This window comes from Dipodomys merriami, unplaced genomic scaffold (genome assembly GCF_024711535.1).
Source record: "Dipodomys merriami isolate MVZ:Mamm:240054 unplaced genomic scaffold, mDipMer1.0.p SCAF_10, whole genome shotgun sequence".
Taxonomy (NCBI): Eukaryota; Metazoa; Chordata; class Mammalia; order Rodentia; family Heteromyidae; genus Dipodomys; species Dipodomys merriami.
In genome coordinates, this window is record NW_027202271.1 from 8,049,012 (window position 1) to 8,062,322 (window position 13,311).

A 13,311-nucleotide genomic window follows, 5' to 3' on the forward strand; every position below is an offset into this window, starting at 1 on the left:
TCCTGTATGAACATTTTGGTTGGCAACTAACAAGAAGTTTACTGAGCAACACAGTAACTTATTGTTGTTTTAAAGCAACAAAATGACAAGTCCAAGTTTCTAAGTTTTAGAAAACTGATTTCTCCCCTTACTTAGGGCACTACTGTTTTTAAAAACGTTTAGGTTAAACTACACTACAGACTGGAAAACTTTTCTAGTTAGGAGTTCTCTTGGCATATTAAAATCCACTCCTTCGGGGGGAGGATGGGAGGGGGAAACAAAGGAGGAGGCTACAATGCTTGATAAGAAATGTACTCATTATCTTGCCCATAATTGTAACACCTCTGTACAGTATTTTCACAAAAAAGAAAAATAATAAATAAAATTAAATCCACTCCTCTAACAGTATAAAATATGTCTAATTGTTTTTGTGAACTCCAAATATTATCCTAGAGCAAAATTCATTTCATCCAAAAACATTTTTTACTTAAAAGTGTCACAAAAGCTGGGGAGGAAGGGAAGGTCATTAAATGCTTTTAATCCTCAAAAACAAGTAATTTGTATTGTGTTTCAACTAAAAATTGAGAAATGATGCTGACAGTTGTGGCTCAGTTTCACTTCTACATTATCTCCAGCTCATTCCATTACACAAGTTAAAATGGAGACTAAACTGTGTTCTTAAGACTGCTAAAAAGAAAAGTGTTTTTCACTGTTATTCCCTTTCAACAATCTTCTAAACTTCACTGCTACAGTGGAGGCAACACTGATCTAAGCATAGGTCAGGGTGAGTCACTAAACTACAGACTTCATATCTCTTGACCCAGAAAAGCTTTGTTTTCTCTCACTATGAATCCAGTAAGTTACTGCTCGTACATCAAAATGGCTGTGAAATTTCAGATTTGCAAACTTCTTTGATCAAACCTCCCACACATCAAGGATCTAAGGCCGGGGTTCTTAGCCTGGAGGCATAATGAAATCACTGGATACCCATGCCAAACCTATTAAATCAGACTCTCCAGTGACAGGATCTGCCACCTATGAAATTCTATAAAGAACAAAGCCAGGAGCTTTTTAAATCCCTAGAAAGTTGGAACTTTTAAATGTCCAGACAAAGTTACACAGCAATTTTATTTTCTTTGAAGAATAGGACAAGAAGTTCAAAGTATTTATTTACTTATACAGGGTCTGGGCACTGTCTCTGAGCTTTCACTCAAGGATAGCACTCTATCACTTTGAGCCACAGCACCACTTCTGGTTTTCTGGTAGTTAATTGGAGATAAGAGTGTCACAGGGACTTTCCAGCCTGGGCTGGCTTGGAACTGCAATCCTCAGATCTCAGCCTCCTGAGTAGCTGGGATTACAGGCATGAGACACAGGCACATGGCCCACTCAAAGTCTTAATTTAAAGGGTCCAGGTATTAAGAAAAAAAAGAAGAAAATGTGAGCCAGGCATTGGTGTAATCCTAGCTACTCAGGAGGCTGAGATCTAAGGATCGTGGTTCAATGCCAGCCTGGGTAAGACAGTCCACAGAAAACCAGAAGTGGGGTTGTGACTCAATGTAGTAGTGCCTTGAGCAAAAAAGCTCAGGGACAGTGCACAGACACTGAATTCATGCCCCATGATTGACACCCTCCCCCCACCAAGGGGAAGGGGAAGGGGATACAGAAGGGGAAGGGAAGGGAAAAGAAAAGAAAGAAAATGTGTACACATCAGCCAGATGTGATAGTGCATGGCTGTAATACCAGTACTTGAGAGACTTGAGGCAGGAAGGAAGCTCTTGTGTTCAGGGGCAGCACTGGCTACCCAGAGAGATCCTATCTAAAACAAACCACAAGAAAAAGTAAACCTATTAGTGACACTTATCAATTTGTACCCTCCTAAGACAATGTTATATATGCTTAAAATCTTATATTTCCTATCAGGTAGACAAACTCTGTAAGACTGGTAACTAACACATAATTCTTTCAAGTTCAAGTAATATCTATTTAAGCCTCAACACAAACCTTTAAGGAAAAACAGTAACAAAACTATTCCATCTCCCTTGTCAAACTCTACAACAGAAGAAAAAGGAAAAACGCAAAGAAAAGTTCAATTTTTCCATAAAAATTACTTGAGGGGCTGGGAAGGTAGCTCAGTGGTAGAGCGCTTGCTTGCCTTGCATTCCTGAGGCCCTGGGTTCGATCCCTCAGCACCACATAAGCAAAAAGAAAGCCGGAAGTGGCGCTATGGCTCAAGTGGTAGAGTGCTACCCTTGAGCTGAAGAGCTGAGGGACAGCGCCCAGGCCCAGAATTCAGGCCCCACGACGGGACCCAAAAAAAAAATTACTTGAAATGGTGTATCCGTAACAATAACAATTGCTGCCTCAGCTTTTACTTGATGTTAAAAAAAAATCAGTTATCGTGACCATCCTAAGACCACTCATCTGATATACAGATATAGGATCCTACTGAAAACCTCATTAATATCATTAATAGAAGAATCTCCAGACAATTGGCTGAGAAGCTAAATGTGCCCAATGCCACAAGGTAAGTCTTAGGATCAGACCTGAGTGAGAAAACAGTTACCAAGGCTTATCTAGAGTCAATTTGGGAGTGGTAGTCCATGCCTTAATCCCAGTACTCACAAGACTGTGGTAAAAGGATTATGAGTTCATTCAAGACCAGCCAGGAATACTTAGTGAAACCCTGTCTCCAAAAAAATGTTAATTTGGATTTTTTTTTAAATAAAAAATATTGTCTAGCCAGGAGCCGGTGGCTCACACCTGTAATCCTAGCTACTCAGGAGGCTGAGATCTGAGGATCGTCTGGGCAGGAAAGTCCATGAGACTCTTCTTTTTTTTTTGGGGGGGGGGGGGGTTGGTCATGGGACCTGAACGCTGTCCCTCAGCTCTTCAGCTCAAGGCTAAAGCTCTACCACTTGAGCCATAGTGCCACTTTTGGCTTTGTCTGTGAGACTCATCTCCAAATAAACCATCAGAAAACTGGAAGTGGCTCTGTGACTCAAATGATAGAGCACTAGCCTTTAGCTGAAGAGCTGAGGGACAGTGCCCAGGGCCGGAGTTCAAGACCCATGACCTACAAAAAAAAAAAAAAAAAAAAAAGCCAAAGGACAGCATCTCGGTCCTGAGTTCAAGTCTCAGTACCATAGGAGGAAGGGAAGGGAAGGGGAGGGGAGGGGAGGGGAGGGGAGGGGAGGGGAGGGGAGGGGAGGGGAGGGGAGGGGAGGGGAAGGGGAAGGGGAAGGGGAAGGGGAAGGGGAAGGGGAAGGGGAAGGGGAAGGGGAAGGGGAAGGGGAAGGGGAAGGGGAAGGGGAAGGGGAAGGGGAAGGGGAAGGGGAAGGGGAAGGGGAAGGGGAAGGTTGATTTGTTGTTATAAACTGCTGTGAGGCTTGGAGTTGTTACAAAATAAAGAACATAAGCCACAATTCCCTTCTAAAAGTACACAATTTATTCACTCCTAGATATATTCTCAAAGTAATGGAAAACATTTATCTTTACAGCAAAATAGTACATGAATGTTCAAAATACCATCATGTAATAAGTGAAAAAAAATGTAGTATATCCATTTAATTAAATATTATTTAGCTATAAGAAATGAAGTATAATGGTAAATGCTACAGCGGATAAACCTTAATACAGCAGCTAGGTGAAAAAAGCCACAGTCAGAAGGTCATAGTTTACAAGATTCATTTCTGTGAATGTTCAGAACAGGCAAACCTGTGAAGTCAGAGAGCAGTTTTCTGCCTGCCTGGTGAGAGAAAGGGGCTGAGAAATGAAGTGGGAGTCATTGCTAGTGAACATAGGCTTGATTTTTGGCAATACTGGGGTTTAAGCTCAGGGTCTTGAGCCTACTAGGCAGGGCCTCCACCTATTGAACCATGCCTTGCTTCCTGCCCTTTTTACCTGAGTTATTTTTAAATAGGGTTTTGAATTTTTCCTGGGGAACGCCTTCTAACTACAACCCTCCTACTTACGCAGCCCTTCCCTCACAACTAGGATTACAGGTCTCAGAAACCACACCCTGGCTGATAGTTTCTTTCTGGGGGTAATGACTAACTCTACACAGCAATTAATCAGATTTGCGCATAAATTTGGACAGGCAGAGTCAGGTTTTAGATAATTTCTTGGCCATACTTCCATGCCAAAAATATAATATACAGAGAGGATATCTTTCTTTGGTCATTTATGGCAATATAAGAACATGGATACTAGTCAAATAAACCTGCGATTTTCCTTTTTTTTTTTTTAATTGAAGTCTTCTGTCAAGAAATGGAATTCTTTTGGTTTCTGAACTTCCATTCTCTGATTTATGAAAATCTAGAGACTGAGGGCAGAAGCTCACACAGAATTCACCTTATACTAGACACAGTTAATAAAATAAAAAAAGACTATTAAGTTAAGGAAAAAAGCAACCAATTTGAAGACAGTGAAAGTTCCAAACTACTGGACAAGTAAAATCTGCCCAGCTTTGGGTAACATTCACTTATAAAGGCTCAACATTGAAAGCAGTCCCTCTGCTCACTAATCACAATGGAACACACTTAGCTGAGCTAAGGGGTATGCCTCCAGTGAACACTGACATCCATGAGCCAGAGGTCCATAAATGCAATTATACTTTCTGTGGACCAAACTGAAACTAAGCTTCACTGCGGTTCCTGGTCAAATTACCTTCCACTTGTTATGTTCAGCTCTAGGAGGTTTTCTGTAATATATACTGACCAAGGGATAGCCCGAGACCTTTGCCCTAACACATAAAACTGGGGATGATCTGAATAAGGTCAGTGGGTTGGACACTGGTAGCTTTTATGGTTATTATATACTATACTATTGGAACATACCTATTTTAGATACAGTCTACAACACTCTTCATGTAAAACGTTAAAATTGGGAAAAGCTAAGTGAAAAATACATGTAGTATCTCTTATTTCCTGTGAATTTATAGTTATTTCAAAATGGAAGGGTTGGTTTTTTTCTTAAGGGCAAAGTGGTAAAAAAATAAACATTGTCAAAATTTTCAGCACTTGAAAAATGCTTCAAACATTGAGACAATTCATGCATTGGGTTAAAAAAAAAAAAAACAAAGATGGGTGTGGTATCATGTACTTAGACCGGACTGCTTGGGAGGCTGAGGCAAGAGAATGGCTTGAGTCCAGGAGTTCAAGGTTGGCCCAGACAACAAAGTAAGACTCGTTTTTAAAGAAATTTTAGAGCTTTTAACAACACAATAGCTCCTAAACAAAGTACTTAAATCCAATGACAAAAGATCTATATAAGAGCGTTTACATTTCAAAATATCCATGACAGCCATGAGGCTTTAGTAGAATATGTGTACAGCTCAGAGACTGGTAAATGTGTATGCGCAGCCCACAAATGTGGGAGTCTGAGGGAAGGGCTGGGAGGCAACAATTCAACTTCAACTCCTGGCCATCTGCTCTGGGGCTGGGTAGGTGAAACCCAGGCACTTACAGACATGTCCAAGATCATTCCCAAGATACTACCAGGCCTTAGCGATTTTATAAAGCACTGCCTGGATAACTCATTTTCAATACACTGTCTCGAGATGACTTAGATTAGCTAACTCTACTCCAGATCTTTGGTTCTTTTCTTAAATCTCTAATTTCATGAGTACTCAGAAAGTGAGAAAAGAGCCACTTTATGCAGAAATGGCAGTAAAAACAATTATCTAGCCATTAAAAAAAAATTATCAGGCTAGGAAAGTGGCTTAGCAGTAGTGTTTGCCTAGCATGCATGAGGCCCTGGGTTCAATTCCTTGGAAATAAATAAAAATTTTAAAAAATATCCAGTATACTCCCTTCTCTACCACACCTGAGTTAAAAGATGGGGGGAACACAATAAAGGATCAGATAGTTTTTATATACATAATAAAAGAAAAAACAAAGAAAAACAGCTCATGTAAAAACAACAAGTTTAAACTTCCTGTAGTTAGACATGTTATGAACAAAATTCAAGTTAGCATGTGGGGGAAGGGCCTATTTCAACACCTAAAACACTTTAAAGAATAATCTATTCTTTAAGATTCCCAAATCAAAAGTATACATTTGTGGTTACTCAAATGTTCCCCCTAAAAGCACAGATTATCTTAATTATTAGCATTTACGAAATAATTAATATATGTCAGCGATTGTGTCCCCAAATTCTTTTGTCAGAACCTGCTCACTAATGAGATGATGTGAGGAGTAATGATGTTTGGGGTAAGTGATTAGGAAAGGAAGGTGGAGCCCTCATGAATGAGATTAATGTCCTGTTAAGAGACAAAGTACTACAGGCCTACAGGCCCCCACACCAGGCTAGAACACAAAGAGAAGGCATCCTCTGAACCAGGAAATGGGCCCTCACCAGACACTAACTGCATTGGAGATATGATTTTAAGATTTTCAAGAGCCAGGTGCCAGTGGCTCACACCTGTAATCCTAGCTACTCAGGAAGCTGAGATCTGAGAATGGAGGATCAAAGCCAGCCCAGGCAGAAAAGTCCATGAGACTCTTTTTGTTGGTAGTGGGGCCTGAACTCTGGGCCTGGGCACACAACCCCTCAGCTCTTCACCTCAAGGCTAGAGCTCTACCACTTGAGCCACAGCGCCACTTCCAGCTTTTTCTGCTTATGTGGTGCTGAGGAATGGAACCCAGGGCCTCATGCATGCAAGGCAAGCACTCTACCACTGAGCCACCTTCCCAGCCCCAATTTTTTTTTTTTTTTTTTTTGCCAGTTGTGGAGCTTGAACTCAGGACCTGGGCACTGTCTTTGAACCTCTTTGTGCTCAAGGCTAATACTCTACTACTTGAGCCACAGCACCACTTCCAGCTTTTTCTGTTTATGTGGTACTGAGGAATCAAACCCAGGGCTTCATGCCTGCTAGGCAAGCACTCTACAGTTAAGCCACATTCCCAGCCCTTCCATGAGATTCTTTTTTTTTTTTTTTTTTTTTGGGGGGGGGGTCCAGTCGTGGGGCCTGAACTCTGCGCCTGGGCACTGTCCCTCAGCTCTTCAGCTCAAGGCTAGCACTCTACCACTTGAGCCACAGCACCACTTCCGGCTTTTTACTTATGTGGTGCTGAGGAATGGAACCCAGGGCCTCAGGCATGCAAGGCAAGCGCTCTACCACTGAGCCACCTTCCCAGCCCCCTTCCATGAGATTCTTATCTCCAATAAACCACTAGAAAACCAGAAGTGGTGCTGTGGCTCAAGTGGTATAGCGCTCGCCTTGAGCTGAAGAGCCAAGGGACAGCACCCAAGCCCAGAATTCCAGAGTTAAAGCCCCACGACCGACCAAAAAAAAAATTTCCAGCATCCAGACAGTGAAAATAAATTTCTGCTGTTTATAAACTGCCCAATCTACTGTATTTTCTTATAGCAACCCAAACAACACTTTACAAGTATGTTTGAAGTAGGTACCACTATGTTATTCAATAAAGTAAGATACAAGATACAGTGTACTGGTTTTGCATAACATGTTTTTGTATTAAAACAGGAAGTAAGGAAGCTTTATTAATTCAATTTTCTTCTCTGTTCACTGTCCCAATTCCTTGCCTTCAAAAATAACTGCATCAAAAAAAAAAAAAAAACACAGAAAGAAAAAACTCCATAAACAACAATACAGGATTGGGATGTAGTTCCTTGGAAATAAGCACTCACCTAGCAAGTGCAAGGCTCTGGGTTTCCCATCAGAAAGAAAGAGAGGGGGGGAAGGGAAGGAGAGAGAAGCAAAAATGATAAAAATCCCTCTCAACAGAATCCAGGTTCATTGGCCTTATAACAATAGACACCAGGATCTAAAATGCAGATATTTGGACTCTCCAACCATCCATTCTGATTTTCAGCACTCCACTGGTGCCTAAAAAGAACAGTTTTCCTCCAAAGTCAGAAATTGAAGAAAACTGCTATAAACTTAAATTATCAAAACAATCATCAACAGCCAGGTATCAGTGACTCATGCTTGTGGTTATAGCTACTCACAAGGATGAGATCTGAGGATCACAGTTTGAAGCCAAACTGCAGAGTAGAAACTATGAGACATCTCTAATTAATCACCAAAAAGCAGTAAGTAAAGCTGTGGCTCCTATGGTAGAGCACTATCCTTGAGCAACAGAGCTAAGGGGCAGCTCCAAGGATGAATTCAACCTCAGGATAGTGCACGCATGCGCAACCGCACCCCCACACTCCTCTCCCACCCCCATCACCACATTAGCTATAATTTTATAATGCCAGATACTTATACAAGCTGTCTCATTTTTCAGTTCTCACAGTATCATACTAACATCACAGATAATCTTACCTAACTACTAGTGAAGAAACATGTTCTAGGTCAACCAAACCAGGAGGACACACGTGACAAAATGAAGTCTGTGACCCCCAAATCGCTTCCTCCTTTCCAGTCTTTAAATTCTCAGTACATCCTACAAGTGTTCACAGGACCCAGCAGAAATCAAAACCTGAGACCAAACCAGAGAAAGGAGGGAGGTGACAACCACTGTACAACTCTATGCATACCAAAACTTGAAGTTATACATATCTGAAAAAAGTATAATTTCCATTTGTCAATGACACCCCAATGCAACTGAAATTTTGTATGTCTCATCTATTTTACAGGTGAAGAAATCAATGCAAGCCAGGCCCCGGTGGCTCACGCACCTGTAATCCTAGCTACTCAGGAGGCTGAGTTCTGAGGATCTCAGTTCAAAGCCAGCTCATGCAGGAAAGTCTGTGAGAGTCTTATCTCAATAAAAACCACTAGAAAACTAGAGATGGCGCATTGGCCGAGCACAGGGACAGTGCCCAAGCCCAGAGTTCAAGCCCCATGACCGATTAAAAAAAAAAAAAAGAAATCAATGCATAGAGAAATGTCGTAAACTAAGTTATTAGCTGTAACTGCAGCTAGAGTGAGGACACAGGCTTGTCTGTCTCTAAGACACACATTTTTTGATAACTAAGTGTTTTCATTTTTTTCTTTCTTTGTGGTACTGAGGATTAAACCCAAGGCCTTATGCATATTAAGCAAACACACTATCATTGAACTAAGTTCTTTAAAAAAAAAAAAAAGACAAGAGCTTGCTACATATGACAAGTTGGTCTGGCACTTGATACATCTTACCAAGTGCTGGAATATGGAATATCAGGCATGTGCTACTATGCTCAATTTAAAACAGTATGTTCCAAACAGAATGCACTGATAGATTTCACTAGAAAAAAACAAATGTGCGGGGCGCTGGTGGCTCACGCCTATAATCCTAGCTACTCAGGAGGCTGAGATCTGAGGATCACGGTTCAAAGCTTGGCAGGAAAGTCTGTGAGACTCTTATATCCAATAAACCACTAGAAAACCGGAAGCGGCGCAGTGGCTCAAGTGGTCTAGTGCTAGCCTTGAGCTGAAAAGTGAGGGACAGCACCCAGGCCCAAAGTTCAAGCCCCACAACTGAAAAAAAGAGAAAAAGAAAAAAAAATTGTTCTTATCATTTTAAAGTTCTTATCTAAGTAGGTGAAGGATTTTTCCAAGTATTTGCTTTCATGAAATTCTATGGGATGAAATTTTGTAAGATTTGACCAATCTTCTGCATATAAATCTAAGGCTACATTTTAGATGAAGGAGAAAATTAATAATTTTAATTTGACATTGAAAAAGTAAAACTGCAAGCCAGGTATGGCAGTGCACATCTATAATCCCAGCACACAGGAGGCTGAGGCAGGAGGACATCAGTAACTTGAGTTGGGAGGTCAGTCTAAGATACAAAATGTGGCCCTGTGGAAAGAGAGACAGGGACAGAAAGAGAAAATGAGTGTGGTGGCTCATGTCAGTGATCCCAGCTACTTGGGAGGGGGGAGATCAGGAGGACAGTGCCTGGAGGCTAGCCCAGGAGAAGGCTGGCAAGACTCACATCTCAATGTAGCACACACATCATCCCAGCTATAACAGTGGTATAAATAGGATTGCATTCCAGCCCAGCCCAGCCCAGCCCAGGCCAAAAAAAATGCAAGACCCTATTCAGAAAATAATGAAAGGAAAAAGAACTAGGGGCATAGCTCAAGTGGTAAGAGTACCTGCCTAGCAAGCATGAGTGAAAGTTCAAACTCCAAACTGCAAAGACGGGAAAAGGAAGGGGGAAAAAAAAGGAGGAAGGGAGGGAAGAAGGATGGAAAGAAGGTTGTTTTAGCTGGCCAAGCAAATTCGTAATAAAATCTGTCACAAAATAAGATAAAGTACAAAAAAGAATGTTACTCTATTAAACAGAAATGCTAACATTATAGTCTCTTTTCAGTTATCATTTGACTGAAATGTTGCTCACTTACAATTCTATCAATATAAAAAAAAAAGAATTCCTTTTCTATAACTTGAAAAGCTTCACAGAAGAGCTGAGCTTCCATCAATCACTTTTTCATGAGCTCATTCAAAGCTTCAGTCACTACCTCTACCAGGACAGATAACAGGAGCTGTTGAAGCCTGCTTGAACAGGCTTTCAGGAATATTAAGTCTTGAGATTCTAGGCAGTTCTGACTGTAATCAAATCAGAGTTTTAAAAAAAATCCATTTTTTTCAGGCTACTTCCCTGCTCAAATGTCATTAGATTTGTCATTTCATTCTAGAAATGATGATCAACTATTAGAGGATGCTCAACGATATCTTGCAGGGCTAACCTGCGCTCCCTCCTCCTACACCCTTCTCGGGCGCAGATCCCCAGCAGCTGCTCTTTGGTAGAGTGACTGGAACTCGTTGCCCAGCAAGGCAGTGTGAAACGCTCACTCTGTTTTAAGTATGGATCATATGTTGCTCAAATACCCTTTCTCCCCGCACTGAAATCGGATGCTTCAAACTGTGAAAACGATCGGGGCGAATCCACCTCAACCAGGATGCTGCTGTATAATTACCAATTAGTCGAGAGAGAGGAGGACTCTCCAACCTCATCCACAACGCATTTCAACCTTGGTGAAGTCTCTCTTGCTTTTCTTAACTTCCTCTGTGGTTCAAGAACCAAACAGTTGTTTCCAAAAGAAAAAAAAAAAAAATCACAGCTCGGACAAACGCCAAGTCCAGAGGACCCTAGGCGCGGGTATTAATGAGAACTTAGCGATAACACCGAAGTTAGACCCGGGGAGAGGGGCTGGGAGGGGAGGAGAGCAATGAACTGAAGGCGCCAGTCTCGTGTTTAAATATCTCAACTTGAACTCCATGGAAACAAGAGGGAATTCCTCCTGGCCAGACAGCAATGAGGGTGTATTTTTTTTTCCTTTTCTTTTGTGTGTGTGTGCGTGCATGTGTGTGCATGCATGTGTGTGCTGCATGTGTATGTGTGCATGTGTGCGTATGTGTGTGCATATCTATGTGTGCATACATGTGTGTGTATGTATACGTGTAAGTGTGTACGTGTGCGTATATGTGTGCATGCATGTGTATGTGTGTGTTGTACGTTGTGTGTGCGTGCGTGTGCGTGGAGCACCACTTTATTTTCCACCAACTTTTCAGCTGCGAGCTCCTTCGATCTGTAACTGCCTGGGAGCGCCGGCTCCGAGGGCTCGGCGGCGGGCGCGGCTCGGCGCCCCGGCCCCGCGGGAAGCCCGGGAAGGCGGTCGGTCGGCGAGGACGCGCGGGAGGCGCGGGACTCAGCCGACCCCCGAGCCCACGCCTCTCCCCCCGCTCCCCACCACATCCCGCACCGCCGGAACCCCCCAAACCCCAGGGACCCCTACCTGTCGGCCCCGCCGGGACGCACCGCGGGGCCCGCGCCTCCCGCCGCGCCGCGTCCGCCTCCCGAGAGCCAGGAAGCCGCCGCGGCCTGCGGCTTCCCGCCACCGCCGCCCGCTCCTTCCTCCACCGACACGGCGAGCTGGCTGAAGGCGTAAAGGAGCGAGCAGAAGCCGCAGGCCAGACACAGCACTACGAGGCGCAGGTAGCGCCGCATCGCCCCGGCCCCGCGCGACCGGCGCCACAGCCGCCACAGCTACCGCCGAGCCGCGCCTGCCCGGGCGAACTAGAGTCGGAGGAATGCCACTGCGCAGCCGCCGGAGCAACAAGTTCCTCCTCCGCCCCGCCCCTGTTCTCCTCTCCCCTCCCACCCCTTAGACCAGATGACAGACAACTCGCCCGGAAGCCAGGGCACCTTCCCCGCAGCTTCGGGCCTTCAGTCAAGAGATGTAGCCCCGCCCCGCTCCGTCCAGCTCCTCCCTGACGTGCCCTTCCCTGAGGCCCATAGGGCCCCGCCCATTCCTACTGTGTATGGTTGCAAAGCATGAGAGGCTCCGCCCATCCTGTCTGGCCCCTCCCCCTCCACCCACGCGGTCCTCCCTAAGGCCCCGCCCCTCCTCGCCCCGAGGTCTTATAGACCCCGCCCACTCTTTCAGGGCCCCGCCCAAGACCCTCTTGGCTCCTCCCATCCCCTTGGTGCCCCGCCCCAAGGCCCGCCTGGCTTCTTTTCTCTCCGGGAAGGGTCTGGATCTGGGGCGGTTTCTGTCCTCTCTGAAGCCCGCTGGGTCCGAAGCGCCTGCGCGCTGAGCGCAGTGGGTGTTCCCCAAACCCGAGGTCAGTAATCCGGGAGTTCTGTGCTCGGTGGCGCCAAGGAGGGGAGTGGCAAGAGGAGTTGGGCTCAGGACATCATTGACCTACATTCAATCGGAAGGTCTGTGAGACGTAAAAACTAGGTTCCCTTGAGGATGTTTTTCTCGTCTCTAAAATGGAAGATATGAACCCGCATGCAAGGTGACTGTGACAAGGAAATTGGGGAAAGACTAAAAACACCTGACAGTAGGCACTTCTAGAATGCAACAGAAACTTCCTCTGCCTCTAGAAATTTTTTTCCTCTGACATCAGTAATGGGGTTTGAGTCAAGGACTTGCACATGCTCAGTGCCCTACCTCTTGAACCATGCTTCCAGTCCAGTCTTTTCTGGTTATTTTGGTAATGGAGTCTCAAAGACTTTTCTGCCTGGTTTGGCTTCAAACCTCTATCCTCTGGCTCGCAGCCTCCTGATTAGCTAGAATTACAGGCATGAGCCACCAGCACCTGATTTCTCAGCTGCTAAATTTCTATAATACCATTACACAATCAATTTCAGCCACTGCAGGGTATAGCCTCATAATGTTCATAGTTCCCATGCCTACCTTGTCCCCACTTCCCATCAGGCTGTAGGTAACTGTAAGGCAGGGGACCACTCTTTTATATCTATTTGATTCCTTACAATTCATTTCTATATGCAAAGCAAAATTAGGATTCTCCACTAAAAAGCTTCTCCTTGGGCTGGGAAGGTGGCTTAGTGGTAGAGTTCTTGCCTAGCATGCATGAAGCCCTAGGTTTGATTCCTCGGTACCACATACACAGAAAATCCAGAA

General features: G+C 44.1%; 1 protein-coding gene across 2 annotated transcripts in view; it reads right to left on the bottom strand.

Annotated features, from left to right (window-relative positions):
• The window catches only part of Gxylt1 (glucoside xylosyltransferase 1), a 37,184-nt gene extending 25,248 nt beyond the window's left edge, over nucleotides 1–11,936 (bottom strand). For both annotated transcript variants that reach the window (XM_070039130.1, XM_070039123.1), the window contains exon 1: nucleotides 11,677–11,936. In XM_070039130.1, coding sequence (XP_069895231.1) covers nucleotides 11,677–11,888 — 212 coding nt within the window. In that variant the 5' untranslated portion in view covers nucleotides 11,889–11,936. The remainder of the gene's footprint in view (nucleotides 1–11,676) is intronic.
• Nucleotides 11,937–13,311: the final 1,375 nt, after the last annotated feature.